The sequence below is a fragment of the Ipomoea nil genome, unplaced genomic scaffold, assembly GCF_001879475.1.
Source record: "Ipomoea nil cultivar Tokyo-kokei standard unplaced genomic scaffold, Asagao_1.1 scaffold1237, whole genome shotgun sequence".
NCBI classification, from domain to species: Eukaryota; Viridiplantae; Streptophyta; class Magnoliopsida; order Solanales; family Convolvulaceae; genus Ipomoea; species Ipomoea nil.
The window spans coordinates 2,743,873-2,762,024 of NW_017617665.1; the positions used below are offsets into that span (position 1 = coordinate 2,743,873).

The 18,152-nt window shown below is 33.8% G+C and overlaps 1 protein-coding gene across 1 annotated transcript; it reads right to left on the reverse strand.

Annotated features, from left to right (window-relative positions):
* Positions 1–6,744: 6,744 nt before the first annotated feature.
* On the reverse strand, positions 6,745–8,460 carry LOC109183993. The gene has a single exon (XM_019334020.1). The coding sequence runs from the start codon at positions 8,458–8,460 to the stop codon at positions 6,745–6,747; it is 1,716 nt and encodes a 571-aa protein (XP_019189565.1).
* Positions 8,461–18,152: the final 9,692 nt, after the last annotated feature.

Genomic DNA, 18,152 nt, shown 5'->3' on the forward strand with positions numbered 1-18,152 from the left:
AATTTATATTATCAATTTTAAAAGTTTATTCTTACTATATAGATGGAAATAAATGACATGCGCTCTAAACGGATCAACTTAGCTCGCATGCATAAAATAGGGAAAAAATGGATAATTAAACATGATCTGCATTACAAGGGAAGGAGATACCCAAACTACTAATTACCTCCACAGAGGCTCAAACCTATCACCTCTCACTTAGGGGAGCAGCCAGATACCATTGGACCACAAGGTCCTTGGTACAAAGTTAATTTATACATGGAGATTTCAACTAATTAATTTAGCTAACTCCATGGTCAGCCACAAAACTATGTCAAAACTGGCACTGTAGGCCATGGGTTTGGGCCAAATCCTGCCGCCCTGGCCCTAGAGATGGGCTTTGAGGCGGAACGACATTCACCCAGGGCCACTGTGGAGGTCGGGTCCCTTCACTAAGGTCCAGTCACTCGACTCGGGTAGCCTCATCCAGGTCCCCTTGTCTAGATCGCTCAGTCTGGGTTGCCTTCTTCTTCTGCACCCCCTTGGTCCGAACCACCTTCTTGGTTTGCGGTCGCCTTCTTGGGCTGTTCGGTTCATCTTATTGGCCCTAGATCTATGGGCTCCTAGCCACCAAGTTCTTATTCTTGGGCCATTTCCAATGTATCTATCATATCCAAAGAGTTTTGGAGCTAATAAATTTATCAATTTCAAATATTTGTCTAAGTTTCTACTATATAAAGCATTAGTGATCAAAATTTTAGTGTAATGACTCATATGGTGAAACCTATAAAAGCATTTGAATGTGTTGACCATAAGATGGTATATATTTTTTCTAGAAGAGCATCAGTTGCCGATTTAATTTTGGAACATTACTTTACAATTGTGTACGGTGTCCGTGATAATTTATACATCTGGCTATGTTTGATATGCAAATTGTACTTCCTTTATTTACCTAGAAAATTGAAGTTTATGATTCAACTCAATACTACATCCTCAGTATCTATCTATCTATATATAATAATGAAAGTCAATTTCACTAAAATAAAAATTTCCAATTACATTTTTTATGTGATCTATTATGCAACAACAATCTTCATTTCTTTAATTTAGTATCTTAAAAATAAAAATTGCTATTAAGCTTCATGATTTGAGATTTGAGAATGTAAGAATGCATGTGCAGGTGTTAGTTCATGTATTATTGATCGAATCACTACTACATAAAAGAGCTACCAAGGCAGTTATTTTTACACATACACGGCAGTTTTTGAAGTGCCGTATAAGTGACTGTAGTTGTATATAAATACTTTCTACGGCGGTTTTTAGAGCTGCCGTGTATACTACATATATATGGCGGTTTTTAACCGCGGTCTAATCTTAAAATATACGTTGTATAATCCTGAAATATAACCGTCGTCTATACATATATTTTTAATGACTAAAATATACTTTATACAGCGGTTTACTCGTGAACCGCTGTATAAAGTATAGTTTAAAGGCTAAAATTACATGTATAGACGACGGTTCCATGAAAGAACCGCCGTCTATACATATATTTTTAACGTTTAAAATATACTTTATACGGAAGCGGTTAGTGAACCGCCGTATAATGTATATTTTAAAGGCTAAAATTACATGTATAGTCGTATAGACGACGGTTCTATATATATATTTTTAACGTTAAAATACATGTATAGACGACGGTTCCACATGAAAACCGTCGGCTATACATGTATCTTTTAATATTTAAATTTTTTCAAATTTCAGTTTGTAAATTTTCAATATCAAATACAATAAAAAATTGTTCAATTGCATCAAAATGCATACAATAATTCAAGTTTTACAAATTTGTAAATCTAAAATATCAATAATGCAATAAAAAGCTGTTCAATTGCATCAAAATGCATACAATACATCAAAATGATATAATCAATCCCAACCATATATCAAATACAATATAGCATCAATACTAATAACTAAATAATAACATAAGACGGTTATTTAGAAGGTGGTTATTTAGAAAACCGCCATCTATTATGTGCCGTAGTATAACAACATATAATAGAAGGCGATTATTTAAAAACTCGTCTTCTATTAACTGACGTAGTATATCATATTTGTAGTAGTACATAAACCCTTTAAACATACCAAGCAATTTGTACCCCTGTATATTGACACCTGAAATTATCAAGAGCAAAGTATGATCATAATGACAATAAAATTCAAACACAAGTAAGTTTGTAAGTACACTTTTAAAGGATATTGACTACTGATAAAATAAAAATGTAAATACATATCACAGTATGGGGCCCCAAATATTACGGTGTATATATGTACACACATAGTGTGGTGGCTGTGCCCCAAACTTACTTGTGTTTGAATATTATTGTATTCACAGCCACCAAATACACCGTTAGTGTGGTGGCTGTGTATACAATAATATTTTTTAAAAAATATTATTGTATATTTATGTTTTATATATTAGTGTTGGTGTGTCTTATGTATAAAGAATCAAGACGGTCTAAAATTTTAAAAATTTTACATTTCTAATTTCTAAGGACTTGATTTACGTATAGAGTTATAGTCCAATAACTTATAGGAATTCATGTGTGCCTATTTGACTATTATAAAATTATCTACTATCTACTATACTAATAAGAGTCCAAGAGAGTTAGGCCTATAATCTACTATATTAATAAGAGTCCAAGAGAGTTAGGCCTATAATCTACTATACTAATAAGAGTCCAAGAGAGTTAGGCCTATAATGGGTAGAAAAAATGACGGTCAAATTTTTTAATCAAATGAATGGCTCAGATTGATTAGATTTTAATTTTTCCTTAAGATTCCATAATTTATCCTTAATGAATATGATTATCCGTTAACTTTTTCGTTAATTTCTGTTAATTCACCGTTAACTTACTCATTGATTTCAATAAGAAAGGTCTTAGGTTCGAACCCTATCCCAAACAAAGTTGACATAATTAGCACTTTATTTTACTCTTATATATATATATATATATATATATCTACTATATATATATCTACTTCTACTATACTAATAAGAGCCCAAGAGAGTTAGGCCTATATTGGGTAGAAAAAATGGCGGTCAAATTTTTTAATCAAATGAATGGCTCAAATTGATCAGATTTTAATTTTTCCTTAAGATTTCCTAATTTATCCTTAATGAATGTGATTTTCCGTTAACTTTTCCGTTAAATATTATCTTTTTCGCTAATTTCTATTAGTTCACCGTTAACTTACTCATTGATTTTAATAAGAATTTAAAGGTCTTAGGTTCGAACCTCATCCCAATCAAAGTTGGCATAATTAGTACTCTATTTTACTCTTATTAAATTAAATAATAATTTAGTAGCTAAAACAAAAAATAATACATATGCATTTCTTTAATTTAGAATTATGTGTCTACAATGTCTTTATGTGTCTACAATGTCTTTATTCAAAAAAAAAATATTCATTATCAATAAATTAAATAAGAGAAATAATTTCATTAGTTATATTGTCTTTATTTTTCTCTAATATAAAAATTCTTTACATTCAAATTCAGCAATTGATTATATTCGCTACATTGTCCCTACAATGTCTTTATTAAAAAAATTATTCATTATCAATAAATTAATTAAGAGAAATAATTTTATTAGTTATATTGTCTTTATTTTTCTTCAATGTAAAAATTCTTTACATTCAAATTCATCAATTAATTATATTCACTACATTGTCTATTATATTTTTTGTGCACTATTTTTTTAATTAAATATCAAAGTTATAATACAAAATAATGCTATATATTTATTTACCAAGTATTTTATTGATACCATGAAAAAATTAAAAAAAATATAATTAATAAAGCCAATCATATTAACTATTTGAGGGATTTGTTGACAAAGAGAGTATTCAAATCACACAACAAATTGAAGTGGGAACTATCTCGCAATGTCTTGGTTTGATAATCAGCAGTTAGCAGTTAGCGTTAGCGGATTATATTAGCATATTTGACAAGTGAATTATATCAATGGTTGATAAAAAGATATTTGAAAAAATTAGCTGTTTAGATTAACATATAAAACGATCTAAGGGTATAATAATAATAATAATAATAATAATAATAATAATAATTGTTATATATATATATATATATATATATATATATATATATATATATATATATATATATATATATATATATATATATATATATATATAAAATTAAGTCAATCGTATTAACTACTTGGGGGATTTATGGACGAAAAGAGTATTCATATCACACAACAAATTGAAGTGAGAAATTATCTCGCAATGTTCTTATTTGGCAATCAGCAGTTAGCTCTTCAATATAGTATATATTTAATATTTTATGCCCTAATTTTTATTTGCTCTCCCTTATGTCCCGTATTTGGTTTCAACAATACATATACAATTATTTTATTGACAATTATAATCAATCTTGACTATATTATCTTGCATTTTTAAACTTAGAATTACATACCTATTTAAATATGCAAATTCAACATTTAATTATGTATGGATGAACAATTCCAATATAATCCTGCCTTGATATACGTTAAAGTACTTATTTAAAAAAAAAAAAACATTGGTCATTATCCCAATCGCGCAATGCGCGTACAAAACTAGTATACTAATAAGAGCCCAAGAGAGTTAGGCCTATAATGGATAGAAAAAATGGCGGTCAAATTTTTTAATCAAATGAATGGCTCAGATTGATCCGATTTTAATTTTTCCTTAAGATTTCCTAATATATCCTTAATGAATATGATTATCCGTTAACTTTTCCGTTAAATATTATTTTTTCCGTTAATTTCAGTTAGTTGACTGTTAACTTACTCATTGATTTCAATAAGAAAGGTCTTAGGTTCGAACCTCATCCCAATCAAAGTTGGCATAATTAGTACGCTATTTTACTCTTATTAAATTAAATAATAATTTAGTAGGTACAACAAAAAATAATGCATATGCATTTCTTTAATTTAGAATTATGTGTCTACAATGTCTTTATTAAAATAAAAATTATATTCGCTACATTGTCCCAATAATCTCTTTATTAAAAAAAATTATTCATTATCAATAAATTAATTAAGAGAAATAATTTTATTAGTTATATTGTCTTTATTTTTCTCCAATGTAAAAATTCTTTATATTCAAATTCATCAATTGATTATATTCACTACATTGTCTATTATCTTTTTTTTTTTGTGCACTATTTTTTTTTTAATTAAATATCAAAATTGTAATACAAAATAATGCTATATATTTATTTACCAAGTATTCTATTAATATATACCATGAAAAAATTTTAAAAATATAATTAATAAAGCCAATCATATTAACTACTTAAGGATTTGTTGACAAAGAGAGTATTCAAATCACAAAACAAATTTGAAAAAGCCCGTGTATCTTGAAATCAATTTAACACTAAGGATTCTACTTGATTTTATATTACGAGACAATTTCGCTGTTTAATTAAATCAATTTAACCAATGTATAAATAACGAAATTGAAAGCGTAAATAAAGTAAAGACACAGTAGAATTGTTACGCAGTTCGGAGCTCCTTCTCCTACGTCTGCGGGGCAACCCACGTCTGCCCAATCCACTAGATGTTCACCACAGAGTATTACAAGAGGTAACTACACGGCTCACAGCCTTTACCACTACAACTCTTCTAAAACACCTACTCAGGACTGAACCGTGCATGCCATAACCATCTTTGGTGTAGCACTTCAGCTGTCACAGGTACTGGTTTGTAGTACAGGTTTAAATCACAATTAATATAATCAATATTAAAGCAGTAATGTAGGAAGCTTGCAAATGAGATTAGAATTTCAGAATTGGCAACTTCCTCTTTCGTTTTCCCTTCCTTATATACTGTACGCAACTCCCATTTCACCAAGCCTTGATTGTAGCTTCATATGTGGCTTGAATTCTTCTCAACCACTCATTCATTAAATGAGATCTTCAGACTTACTTCTTTGTCCAATTCATTAACAATAAATCTCCACCACACATTTTAGCTTGGTCCAATAATACTAATTACAAATCAATTTTAATTAACATTCCATATTAATAAACTAAACTAATAAATTAGCCAATCTAATGTGTACTATTTTGTACACTTTCAATCTCCCCCTTTGGCAATTTATTTGGTAAAACAATAGTATCATTATACTTTGGGAAAAGGAATGAATATTTTATTAACATCCCATAGTATACGTACTGAACATATAAAGAAAACAAATGTGAAATTAAACTCTCTTAAGACCAGACCAAAGCTTATTTGTGTGTGGGATTTTATTTTGAATCCTGGTTGATGTTGACTCACAAACTTCATCCAATTAATAAATAGTGAATCATGCACGAAAAAGTGTTGTATCAAACATACCATATATGTCACGCTTTCCAATGAATTACTCCCCCTAACTTGGTGCTTTCCTTTATTCATATGCATTCCAAATAAACCCAATTCATACCATGCAGTCAACATACCAAATATACCAAGACATTCATACTGTCATATTAATTCATTCATAGTCATCCCAAAAATAATTTATATAGTACCAAATTATTAATATATCATCCGAACCAGGATTAAAATCCATACCAAAATATTCCAAAAACCAAAAACTTACCAAATATCCAAACATTCCAAAAATACTCCCCTTTTCTCCAATACTCCCCCTTTGTTTATGCCAAATAAATGACAAACAAACCGGTGAACATCATTTTAGTGGATTGGATTAACTTGCAGACGGGGTGCCCGACTCAGATTCATCACTCTCAGAAATAGAACCAGTGCCAGCGCCAGGATTAGATCTAATCCGAGCATAGATAGCCTCCATTCTGGCGATTTCTTCCAACTGAGCACTCAACAATTGTTCTAAGCCATCAATGGTTATTCGTTGAGAAGCAACCGAGGTACGGACTTGTGCAATTGACGCTTGAAGAGTGAGAACAATTTGACGGCGATCCATGAGCGTCTGAGGTTCCTTGATTGCTGTAGAAGGACGTGGATTCGGTGCAGAGGCAGTGTCAGCTGAAGATGCAGGGGCAGACACAGAGGGCGTGGCAGTTGGTGCGCCGGGAGTGATCAAAAGCGTAGCTCTATCATCATAGTGATCCTTATTTGTCAACCGATCATCATATTTATAGATTGAGTCATTGGTAATCACCTCCTCATCCGTGTAAGGCTTGAACCCGTGTTCCTGTAGAAGTCCAAAAATGAGGCTAGGAAATGGTAGGTGTACTTTAGGTTCCCTGTGTCGCACAAATTGAGCTAGATGGCCAAAGATGATTTCTCCAAGATTGAGTGGGAGCCGGTTCCTGATCTTGTAGAGAAGGGCAGCAAGCTGGTCAGACACAAGATGATGACGCACAGCCGGCATCCAATTTGTTGAAGCAAGCCGTAACAGAACAGAGTAGACCGTGGTGAGTTTTAAGCTTTCAAGTCCGGTGTTTGGCCAAGTGACGATCTTGTTGTGAGTTAAGGCAGCGGCTAGGAGATTAGGACTCGGGTCAGGAGCAGCTTGATGATTTGGAGTACCCAAATAGGAATTAATTGATGCCGGGCTTAAGGGATACCATTTATCCCGAATAAAGACTTGTTGAAATCGCGGTGACCCCTCCGAAAATGTATCCAATGTTAAATTTGTGTAGAACTCGGCAGTGAGCCATCTGGAGTACGGACCAATATGAACAAGTGAGGCAAGCAGGTATTGATCTCGCAAAATAGGCACAATGTTGCATTTTTCTGTCAATTCCTCCACATTGATGGATTTTTCCAGAATAAAATCCCTAGTAGCATGAACATTCCAGTCAGACATCAAATCTGGAGACAGCAAAATAGGATGATATTTCTTCTTGGGTTGTTTCATCTTTGAGCCAGAGCGGGCAGTAGCAGTTGCAGGTGCAGGGGCTGGACTTGGTACTGGGCCTGAAACTGATCTGGATCTTGTCATTCTGGGTGGCAATGTGGACCCTCTTTTTGATTGCTTGGAATCAGACAAGTACACAACATCCTCCAATGCTCCAATTTTTCTTTTCTCGGCTGTACCTGAAACAGTAGTTTTTTCTTTCCCTTTTCGGGAAGATTTGCCCACGGGCACAGAGATAATGGGAACAGAATCATGTGAGGTGGGCACAGGGATGGGGACCTCTGCTGATTTCGAAACTGGAATGGTTATGGGAATAGAAAATGCAGCACACGCCATGGGAGACACATATTGATTAATATTTCGAATGGTGAAGGGAGATGACACAGCATGCATTAAATCAGATAGAGGCACAAGATTTTCAGGTAAATTATGTGAAGAAGACTCATACGGATCACCTTGTAAAGGAAAGGAAGGGGCACACAATTCACTTGAGGTGGACACAAACTGACTTGGCAAAGAGATGTTAAAATCTAGTTTTCTAGAAGCCGAAACTGATTCATCTAAGGGAGAAGAGACTACCATGGTTTCCGGGGATGAGAGCTTCAACTCAGATTGTGGCGGAGGCGGTTTGGTTGATTCGGCCGGAAAAGTCCACGGCTCCACAGATATGAACCTAGCCAGTGCTTGGATCTGTTTGACTTCCCTGTCCGAGAGTCCTTCAAGAAGGCTGCATGTTGCTTGACCGTTGCAAGAACTCGATCCGTATCATCAGATGTAAGCGGAGATTCAGCGTTGATGATGTATCGAAAAAGCTCCAATCTTTCGGATTTGGTTGTGAAAATGGCGAAGGGATTGTCGTCTTCCATTGTTGAAGGTTCAATGTTTGAGAGTGGTAAAGTTGAAGATGAATGATGTGGGTTTGGCGTGTAAGTGCAAGAAAGACAATAAGGCTCTTTAATTAATGAGCTTCTCAAAAGTTGTGATGGATGGGATGAGTGATGTGACTAGTTTGTAGGGGTAGTAGTAGAGTCATATTAGGAGAGAGAGGTGGAAGTTGTTTGAAATTAATATTGCAATACATATTATGTAATGGTGGAATTAATATATATATAAATAAGGTAGCCGATCCGAATTAAGGAAAAAAAATTATATGGGCGAGAAGAATTAAAACTAAGTTGGAGAGTTTTAGAATTTTCCTGCAAACATAAAAAAAAACAACAACTACGTTAAAAATAATTAAAGATTATTTGTTGTACCGTTGTTGATGATTAAGCTGTAGGATTGCAAACACCAAGGGCAGCTCTGAGCAGTTCAAATCTCGATTTGTCTAACGGCTTGGTGAATAGATCTGCAAGATTTTTATCTGTTGGAGTATATTCCAAGATAATTTCTTTCTCTTCGACTAGCTCACGAATAAAGTGGTGTCGGATGTCTATGTGTTTTGTCCTCGAGTGCTGAACTGGATTTTTTGAGATGTTGATTGCGCTGGTGTTGTCACAGAACAATGTCATATTTTGTTGTTCTACACCATAGTCAGTTAACATCTGGCGCATCCAGAGTAATTGTGTACAACAACTACCCGCCGCTATATACTCAGCTTCAGCTGTGCTGAGTGAAATCGAGTTCTGCTTTTTACTGAGCCAGGCGACTAGATTTTTTCCGATGAAGAAACATCCGTCTGATGTACTTTTTCTGTCGTCAGCATTTCCTGCCCAGTCAGCGTCACTGTATCCTGCAAGATTCAGATTAGTATCGTTCGAGTACCAAATACCATAGTTTATTGTACCTTTAATGTATTTTATAATACGCTTTACCGCCTTTAGGTGTGACTCTTTTGGATCGGCTTGATAGCGTGCACACATACCAACACTTACCATAATATCTGGTCGACTGGCTGTTAAGTACAATAGGCTACCTATCATACTTCTGTACATAGTAGAGTCTACAGATTTTCCTTTTTCATCTTTGAACAATTTTGCAGTCGTAGAGATAGGAGTACGGGCATCTTTTGCAGATTCAAGCCCAAATTTGGATAGAAGATTTTTGCATATTTTTCTTGCGAAATAAAAATCCCTTCTTTAGTTTGACTTACTTGTAGTCCAAGAAAATAGGTTAGTTCGCCTATCATGCTCATTTCGAACTCTTGTTGCATTACCTTGACTAGCTGGTCTGTCTCTCCTGGTTGTGTGGATCCAAAAACGATATCATCTACATACACTTGAGCAATTGTTATGTGTTTACCTGATCGTTTTATAAATAACGTTTTGTCCGATCCTCCTCTTTTGTAGTTGTTCTGAAGAAGATATTGAGTAAGTCTTTCATACCAGGCTCTTGGGGCCTGTTTTAAGCCATAGAGTGCTTTTTGTAATTTGTAGACATAGTCTGGACGATGTGGATCTTCAAACCCTTTTGGCTGGGCAACGTATATGTCTTCTGAGAGATATCCATTTAAGAAGGCTGTTTTAACGTCCATCTGAAACAACTTGAATTTTAGGGCACAGGCAATCGATAGGAGTAATCGTATTGACTCTAGCCTTGCAACAGGAGCAAAAGTTTCGTCGTAGTCAATTCCTTCAATTTGGGAGTAGCCTTGTGCTACAAGTCGCGCTTTGTTTCTAGCGATGTTGCCAGCTGCATCGGTTTTGTTGCGAAAGATCTATTTGGTACCTACAACATTGACATTGTCAGGTTTGGGAATTAGAGACCATACCTTATTTCGTTCGAACTGTCCCAGTTCTTCTTGCATGGCCTTGATCCAGTGTTCGTCTGTTAGAGCTTCTTTGACATTCTTCGGTTCGATCTGTGAAGTATAACAAGAATATCCCGCTAATTGAAGATAATCACGTTTCGGTTTACCTCTGGTTTTTATGCCGGAACTAGGATCTCCAATTACGTTTTGTATTGGATGAGCTTTCTGGATGCGAGTAGGAATATCAACGTTACCATGATCAGTGTCAGATTCAGACTCAGACTCAATTTCTTGCTCTGGTTGAGTTGACATGGGAGATGGCATAGGAGACTCTGGATTAGGTTCAGGACAACTTGTGTCAGGTTCTGTCACTGGTTCAGGATGAGACGTTGTGATAATATCACTCGGTTGATCATCGATTACAACGTTTGTGGACTCCATAATGGTTTTGGTAACTTTTTTGTATACACGATATGCCCTGCTGTTCGTTGAATAGCCGAGGAAGACGCCTTCATCGCTTTTTGTTTCAAACTTTGCGACCGGTTTCGATCCTTCAAGATAAAACAACGTGATCCGAAAACGTGAAAATATTTAATGTTTGGTTTCTTACCTTTCCATAATGTATACGGAGTTGATTCGTGCCTGGACGTAGATAGACCCGATTGATGATGTGACATGGAGTATTCACAGCTTCTGCCCAAAATTTTTGGGGTAGTCCTTTGGCATTGAGCAGAACTCGTCCCATTTCTTGAATTGTGCGGTTCTTTCGTTCAACAACTCCGTTTTGTTGAGGTGTTTTCGGAGCTGAGTATTCATGTGTGATTCCTGTTTGGTTGCAGAAGGTATCGAACATATTGTTGTCGAATTCTCGTCCGTGATCACTTCAGATTCGAATGATGGGCTCATTTCTTTCTTTTTGGAGTTTTAATGCCAAAGTTTTAAAGGCTTCGAGGGTTTCAGACTTGTCCCTGAGAAAGGTAAACCAAGAAAAACGAGAATAATCATCTACGCAAACTAGTATGTATTTCTTACCTCCAACACTTTCTGTTTGAGTTGGACCAATGAGATCCATGTGGATCAGTTCCAAGCAGTGACTTGTGTTTATGGTGTGCTGCGCTGGATGAGAGGATTTGGTTTGCTTTCCTGCTTGACATGCACCACATATGGTTAGTTTGACTTTCAGCTTGGGTAATCCCCGAACACCTTCGGTTTTCACAAGTTTGTCAAGAAGTCTATAACTTAGATGTCCTAGCTTTTGGTGCCAAAGCTCAGTTTCATCTACATTGATCCTGCAACACAAAACATTGTTAGTAAGAATATAGCAATTGTCAGTTGACCTTGTACCTTCCATAACACATTGATTTGCTTTGTCTAGGACACTGCAACTATTTTTGTTGAAGCTCACGTTCCAGTTCTGGTCACACAGTTGACTTATACTTATAAGATTTGCATGAAGTCCTTTGACTAGTAGAACTTTCTCCAGTTTTGGCAGACCAACTACGTTTAGTGTGCCTATACCAGTGACTTGTCCTTTTATACCGTCGCCAAAGGTAACTTCACCTTTGCTTGTGTTTACGTTACTCAGAAATTTAGCATTTCCTATCATGTGACGTGAACACCCACTATCGAAGTACCATTTTTCTTCTCGACCTGTACTTTTAGAGTGGAAAGATACAAATGAGACATAATCTGTCTTTTTAACCCAGATTTGTCTTGTAAAGGGTTGAATGTTCTTGTTTTTGAACTTCTCGATTCTTTGATCCTTGTAGAAGAAGTAGCATTCTGGTCTGGTATGACCCCGTAACCTGCAATAATGACATACCGGGTTATAGGATTTAAAATATGGCTTGAGTGATCTTACTGTACCAACGCGATGTGTCGCTGTGCTAGATTCTAGAATATGTCCTCGACCAGGACCTGACGCTTTGACAAACACTGTTTTATCCTTTGAGCTGTTTCCTGTGAATCCTAGACCAAAATTTGTAGATGTCTTTCTTCCAGACTCAAGGATCTCATCAAGAGTAGACGTGGTATCCATCATTTGGATTTGGCGTTTGTAGGTGTTCAGCTCCTGCTTCAGAGTCTGTACCTCTTGTTTCAGTCTTTCTTCTCGGGCCAATGCCTCTTTGAGAAGTAGATCCCTGCCAGCTATTTGAGTTTGATACACTTTCTTTGCGTTTGTTACAATCCCTATTTCACTAGTTAATCTACGATTTTCTTTTCTTAGTGCTGCCCATTTGGGATACAATTTATTAAACTCAATTTCAAAAGATGATTCACTTGACTCTAAATCTTCTGCAGAATTATACTCGCCTCCTTCTGAGTCAGCAACATCTTCATGACACGGTTTAGCAGCCATATGTGCAGTAAAGGCAACAAAATTCCCAGAAATTTCGTCTGAGTCAGATCCTCCTGTTTCACCGTCCGAGTCATTATCACTCCAAGTAACTGCTGACATGGATTTCTTGCGTCGAAGATAGGTGGGGCACTCTGCTTGTACATGTCCGAAGCCCTCACATTCATAGCATCTGATCCCTTTACTGGTGGATTTCTCTTTGGACTGTCCTGGACGTGAACCAGAAGACTTGAAGGTTGATGTACCGGATTTAGAACTCGCTTTAGATGATGACGCCCCCTTTTGCATATTCTTGTTTCGTGAACCTTTTGACACCTGTTTCAAAAGTTTAGAAAATTGTTTAGTAAGAAATACAACGGGATCATCACCTATTTCATCTAAGTCAGGTGCACAATTATTTTCTTCAGCGGTAAAGGCTACTGTTTTTTGTTTTTTTTTTTTTTTGTGTGATCTGTTAATATTTCCATCTCATAAGTTCTTAGATTCCCCATTAGTTGAGTTACAGTCTTTTTCTCCCAGTTGTCATGTTCCTGGATTGCTGTAACTTTCATCCGGAACCGAGGTGGCAGTGATCGTAGAATTTTTTTCACCAACTTTTCTTGAGTGAACGGTTCTCCGAGGACCATAGCTCGATTTGCTAGCTCTTGCACACGAGTGTGAAAGGCCACGATGGTTTCATCTTCGTTCATCCGGAGCTCCTCGAAGTCTGACTGTACCAGCTGCAGTTTAGATTGTTTTACCGACGATGTGCCTTCGTAGGTAGCCTCTAGTGCTTCCCATGCACCTTTAGCTGAATCATGGCCTGCAACAATAGGAAATTGACTTTCATGAATTAGCCCATAAATAATATCTAGTGCCTTATCGTTGTGTCCAGCACTTGTTTTCTCAGCTTGGGTCCATTCATTTTCAGGTTTCGTCACTCGAGTTTCATCCTCACTGGTACTTGCTTTGGTTGGATGTTCCCAGCCTGTTACAATGATACACCATACTGCTTCACCTTGTGCTTTGAGATGAGTGCGTGTGCGCACCTTCCAATATGCATAGTTGTCACCGACTAGCTGGGGAAGAGCTTTAGTGTGCTCCATTCTGTAACACTCAATAACCCGTGAGATCGAACAATTTAACAAAATCATAAATAATAAAACTAACCGCTGAAGGATTGAGATCAAGGGGCACGGAGTAGCCAGATCGTCAGACTAATAACTTAAGTCTGGAGGCTCTGATACCAATTGAAAAAGCCCGTGTATCTTGAAATCAATTTAACACTAAGGATTCTACTTGATTTTATATTACGAGACAATTTCGCTGTTTAATTAAATCAATTTAACCAATGTATAAATAACGAAATTGAAAGCGTAAATAAAGTAAAGACACAGTAGAATTGTTACGCAGTTCGGAGCTCCTTCTCCTACGTCTGCGGGGCAACCCACGTCTGCCCAATCCACTAGATGTTCACCACAGAGTATTACAAGAGGTAACTACACGGCTCACAGCCTTTACCACTACAACTCTTCTAAAACACCTACTCAGGACTGAACCGTGCATGCCATAACCATCTTTGGTGTAGCACTTCAGCTGTCACAGGTACTGGTTTGTAGTACAGGTTTAAATCACAATTAATATAATCAATATTAAAGCAGTAATGTAGGAAGCTTGCAAATGAGATTAGAATTTCAGAATTGGCAACTTCCTCTTTCGTTTTCCCTTCCTTATATACTGTACGCAACTCCCATTTCACCAAGCCTTGATTGTAGCTTCATATGTGGCTTGAATTCTTCTCAACCACTCATTCATTAAATGAGATCTTCAGACTTGCTTCTTTGTCCAATTCATTAACAATAAATCTCCACCACACATTTTAGCTTGGTCCAATAATACTAATTACAAATCAATTTTAATTAACATTCCATATTAATAAACTAAACTAATAAATTAGCCAATCTAATGTGTACTATTTTGTACACTTACAAAATTGAAGTGAGAACTATCTCGCAATGTCCTTGTTTGATAATCAGCAGTAGTTAGCGGTTAGCGTTAGCGGATTATATTAGTGAATTTGACCAGCGAATTATATCAACGGTTAGTAAAAAAGATATTTGAAAAAATTAGCTGTTTAAATTAACATGTAAAATGACGACCTAAGGGTATACATATATTTAATAGTAATAATAATAATAATTGTTTTAATATATATATATATATATATATATATATATATATATATATATATATATATATATATATATATATATATATATATATATATATATATATATATATATATATATATAAAATTAAGTCAATCATATTACCTACTTGGGGACTTTGTTGACAAAAAGAGTATTCAAATCACACAACAACTTGAAGTGGGAAACTACCTCACAATGTCCTTTGACAATCAGCAGTTAGCTCTTAAATATTATTAGTATATATTTAATATTTTATGCACTAATTTTTATTTGCTCTCCCTTATGTCCCGTATTTGGTTTCAACCATACTTATACAATTATTTTATTGACAATTATAATCAATCTTGACTATATTATCTTGCATTTGTAAACTTAGAATTATCTATTTAAATACGCAAATTCAACATTCAATTATCTATGCATATGTGAACAATTCTAATATAATCTTGTGTTGATATACTTTAAAGTATTTATTTAAAATAAAAAACATTGGGCATTATCCGTATCGCGCAATGCGCGTAAAAAAACTAGTATACTAATAAGAGTCCAAGAGAGTTAGGCCTATAATGGGTAGAAAAAATGACGGTCAAATTTTTTAATCAAATGAATGGCTCAGATTGATTAGATTTTAATTTTTCCTTAAGATTCCATAATTTATCCTTAATGAATATGATTATCCGTTAACTTTTTCGTTAATTTCTGTTAATTCACCGTTAACTTACTCATTGATTTCAATAAGAAAGGTCTTAGGTTCGAACCCTATCCCAATCAAAGTTGACATAATTAGCACTTTATTTTACTCTTATTAAATTAAAATAATAATTTAGTAGCTACAACAAAAAATAATATATATGCATTTCTTTAATTTAGAATTATGTGTCCACAATGTCTTTATTCAAAAAAAATTATTCATTATCAATAAATTAAATAAGAGAAAGAATTTCATTAGTTATATTGTCTTTATTTTTCTCCAATATAAAAATTCTTTACATTCAAATTCATCAATTGATTATATTCGCTACGTTGTCCCTACAATGTCTTCATTAAAATTTAAAAAAAAAAAAAGGAAAATGTCACTTTTTCCCCTGAGTTATATGCTTAGAGCACTTTTTTCCCCTGACTTATTCATGCATCCACATTTGCCCCCTCAATTTACTATATTAATAAGATCCCGAGAGAGTTAGGCCTATAATGGGTATAAAAAATGACGGTCAAATTTTTTAATCAAATGAATGGCTCATATTGATCAGATTTTAATTTTTCTTTAAGATTTCCTAATTTATCCTTAATGAATATGATTATCCGCTAACTTTTCCGTTAAATATTATCTTTTCCATTAATTTCTGTTAGTTCACCATTAATTTACTCATTGATTTCAATAAGAAAGGTCTTAGGTTCGAACCCCATCACAATCAAAGTTGACATAATTAGTACTCTATTTAAATAATAATTTAGTAGCTATAACAAAAAATAATACATATGCATTTCTTTAATTTAAAATTATGTGTCTACAATGTCTTTATTCAAAAAAAAAATTATTCATTATCAATAAATTTCTCTTCTTCAATAAATTATTGATTATACGTAGGGATCACCACAGTTCGGTTCGAACTGAACCCGACACTATAGGAATCAAATCCGAATTTTTCGGTTATGATTTAGAACTAGAACTCAATATTTAGATTTCCACTTATTAAAATCGTGAATTGGAAAAAAATGGATCCTGAACCGTGAACCGGAGGTTCAAATCGGAACAACTACTAGCATTAACTTAAAATTAGAATTATAATATTTGCAAATAGTGTATGTTTTTTCCCGCTTTTATACTGACTCTCACATATAAGTATATATAACCGCGATTTGGTTTTTATTTTGAGCCGTCGGTTCACAATTTCTAATCCAATTTGAACTGCTGGTTCAAACTTTCTTTTAAATTTTATTTTTTTATTTTTAAAATATTCTAAATTCAATAATTAATATATTTTATTTTTTCGATTCAAAACATGAACTGGCAGTTTCGATTCATGATTTTAATAAACTCTAAATATCGGGTTCTGGTTCTAAAATGTCATCATAACCTTTCTGTTTGGTTGCTATAATATGTTCTGTTCGGACCAAATCGTGGTTATAATTTGTTGGAGAAGAAAAATAAATGAAATATTTATTTTAAAGGCAAATATGTCCATTTAACATATCAAGGGGAAAAACTGACACTTAAATAATTCAGGGGGAAAAGTGCTATAAATATATAACATAGGGGAAAAAGTGTCATTTTCCAAAAAAAATAAAAAATTATTCATTATCAATAAATTAATTAAGAGAAATAATTTTATTAGTTATATTGTCTTTATATTTCTCCATTGTAAAAATTCTTTACAATCAAATTCATCAATTGATTATATTCACTACATTGTCTATTATCTTTTTTGTGCACTATTTTTTAATTAAATATCAAAGTTATAATATAAAATAATGCTATATATTTATTTACCAAGTATTTTATTAATACCATAAAAAAATTAAAAAAATATATAATATATAATTAATAAAGTCAATCATATTAACTACTTGAGAAATTTATTGACAAAGAAAGTATTCAAATTACACAACAAATTGAAGTGAGAACTACCTCACAATGTCCTTGTTTGAGAATCAGCAATTAGCGGTTAGCGTTAGCGGATTTGACCAACGAATTATATCAATGGTTGGTAAAAGATATTTGACAAAATTAGCTGTTTAGAATAACATGTAAAATGACCTAAGGGTAGACATAATAATAATAATAATAATAATAATAATAATAATAATAATAATAATAATAATAATAATAATAATAATAATAATAATAATAATAATAATAATAATTGTTTTTAAAAAATAAAAATTAAAAAATATATAAAAATATAATTAAGCCAATCATATTAACTACTTGGGGATTTATTGACAAAAAGAGTATTTAAATCACACAACAAATTTTGGAAACCATTTGGAAGCTAAAGATACCAAAGAAAATCTCAAATTTCATGTGGTTACTAAAACA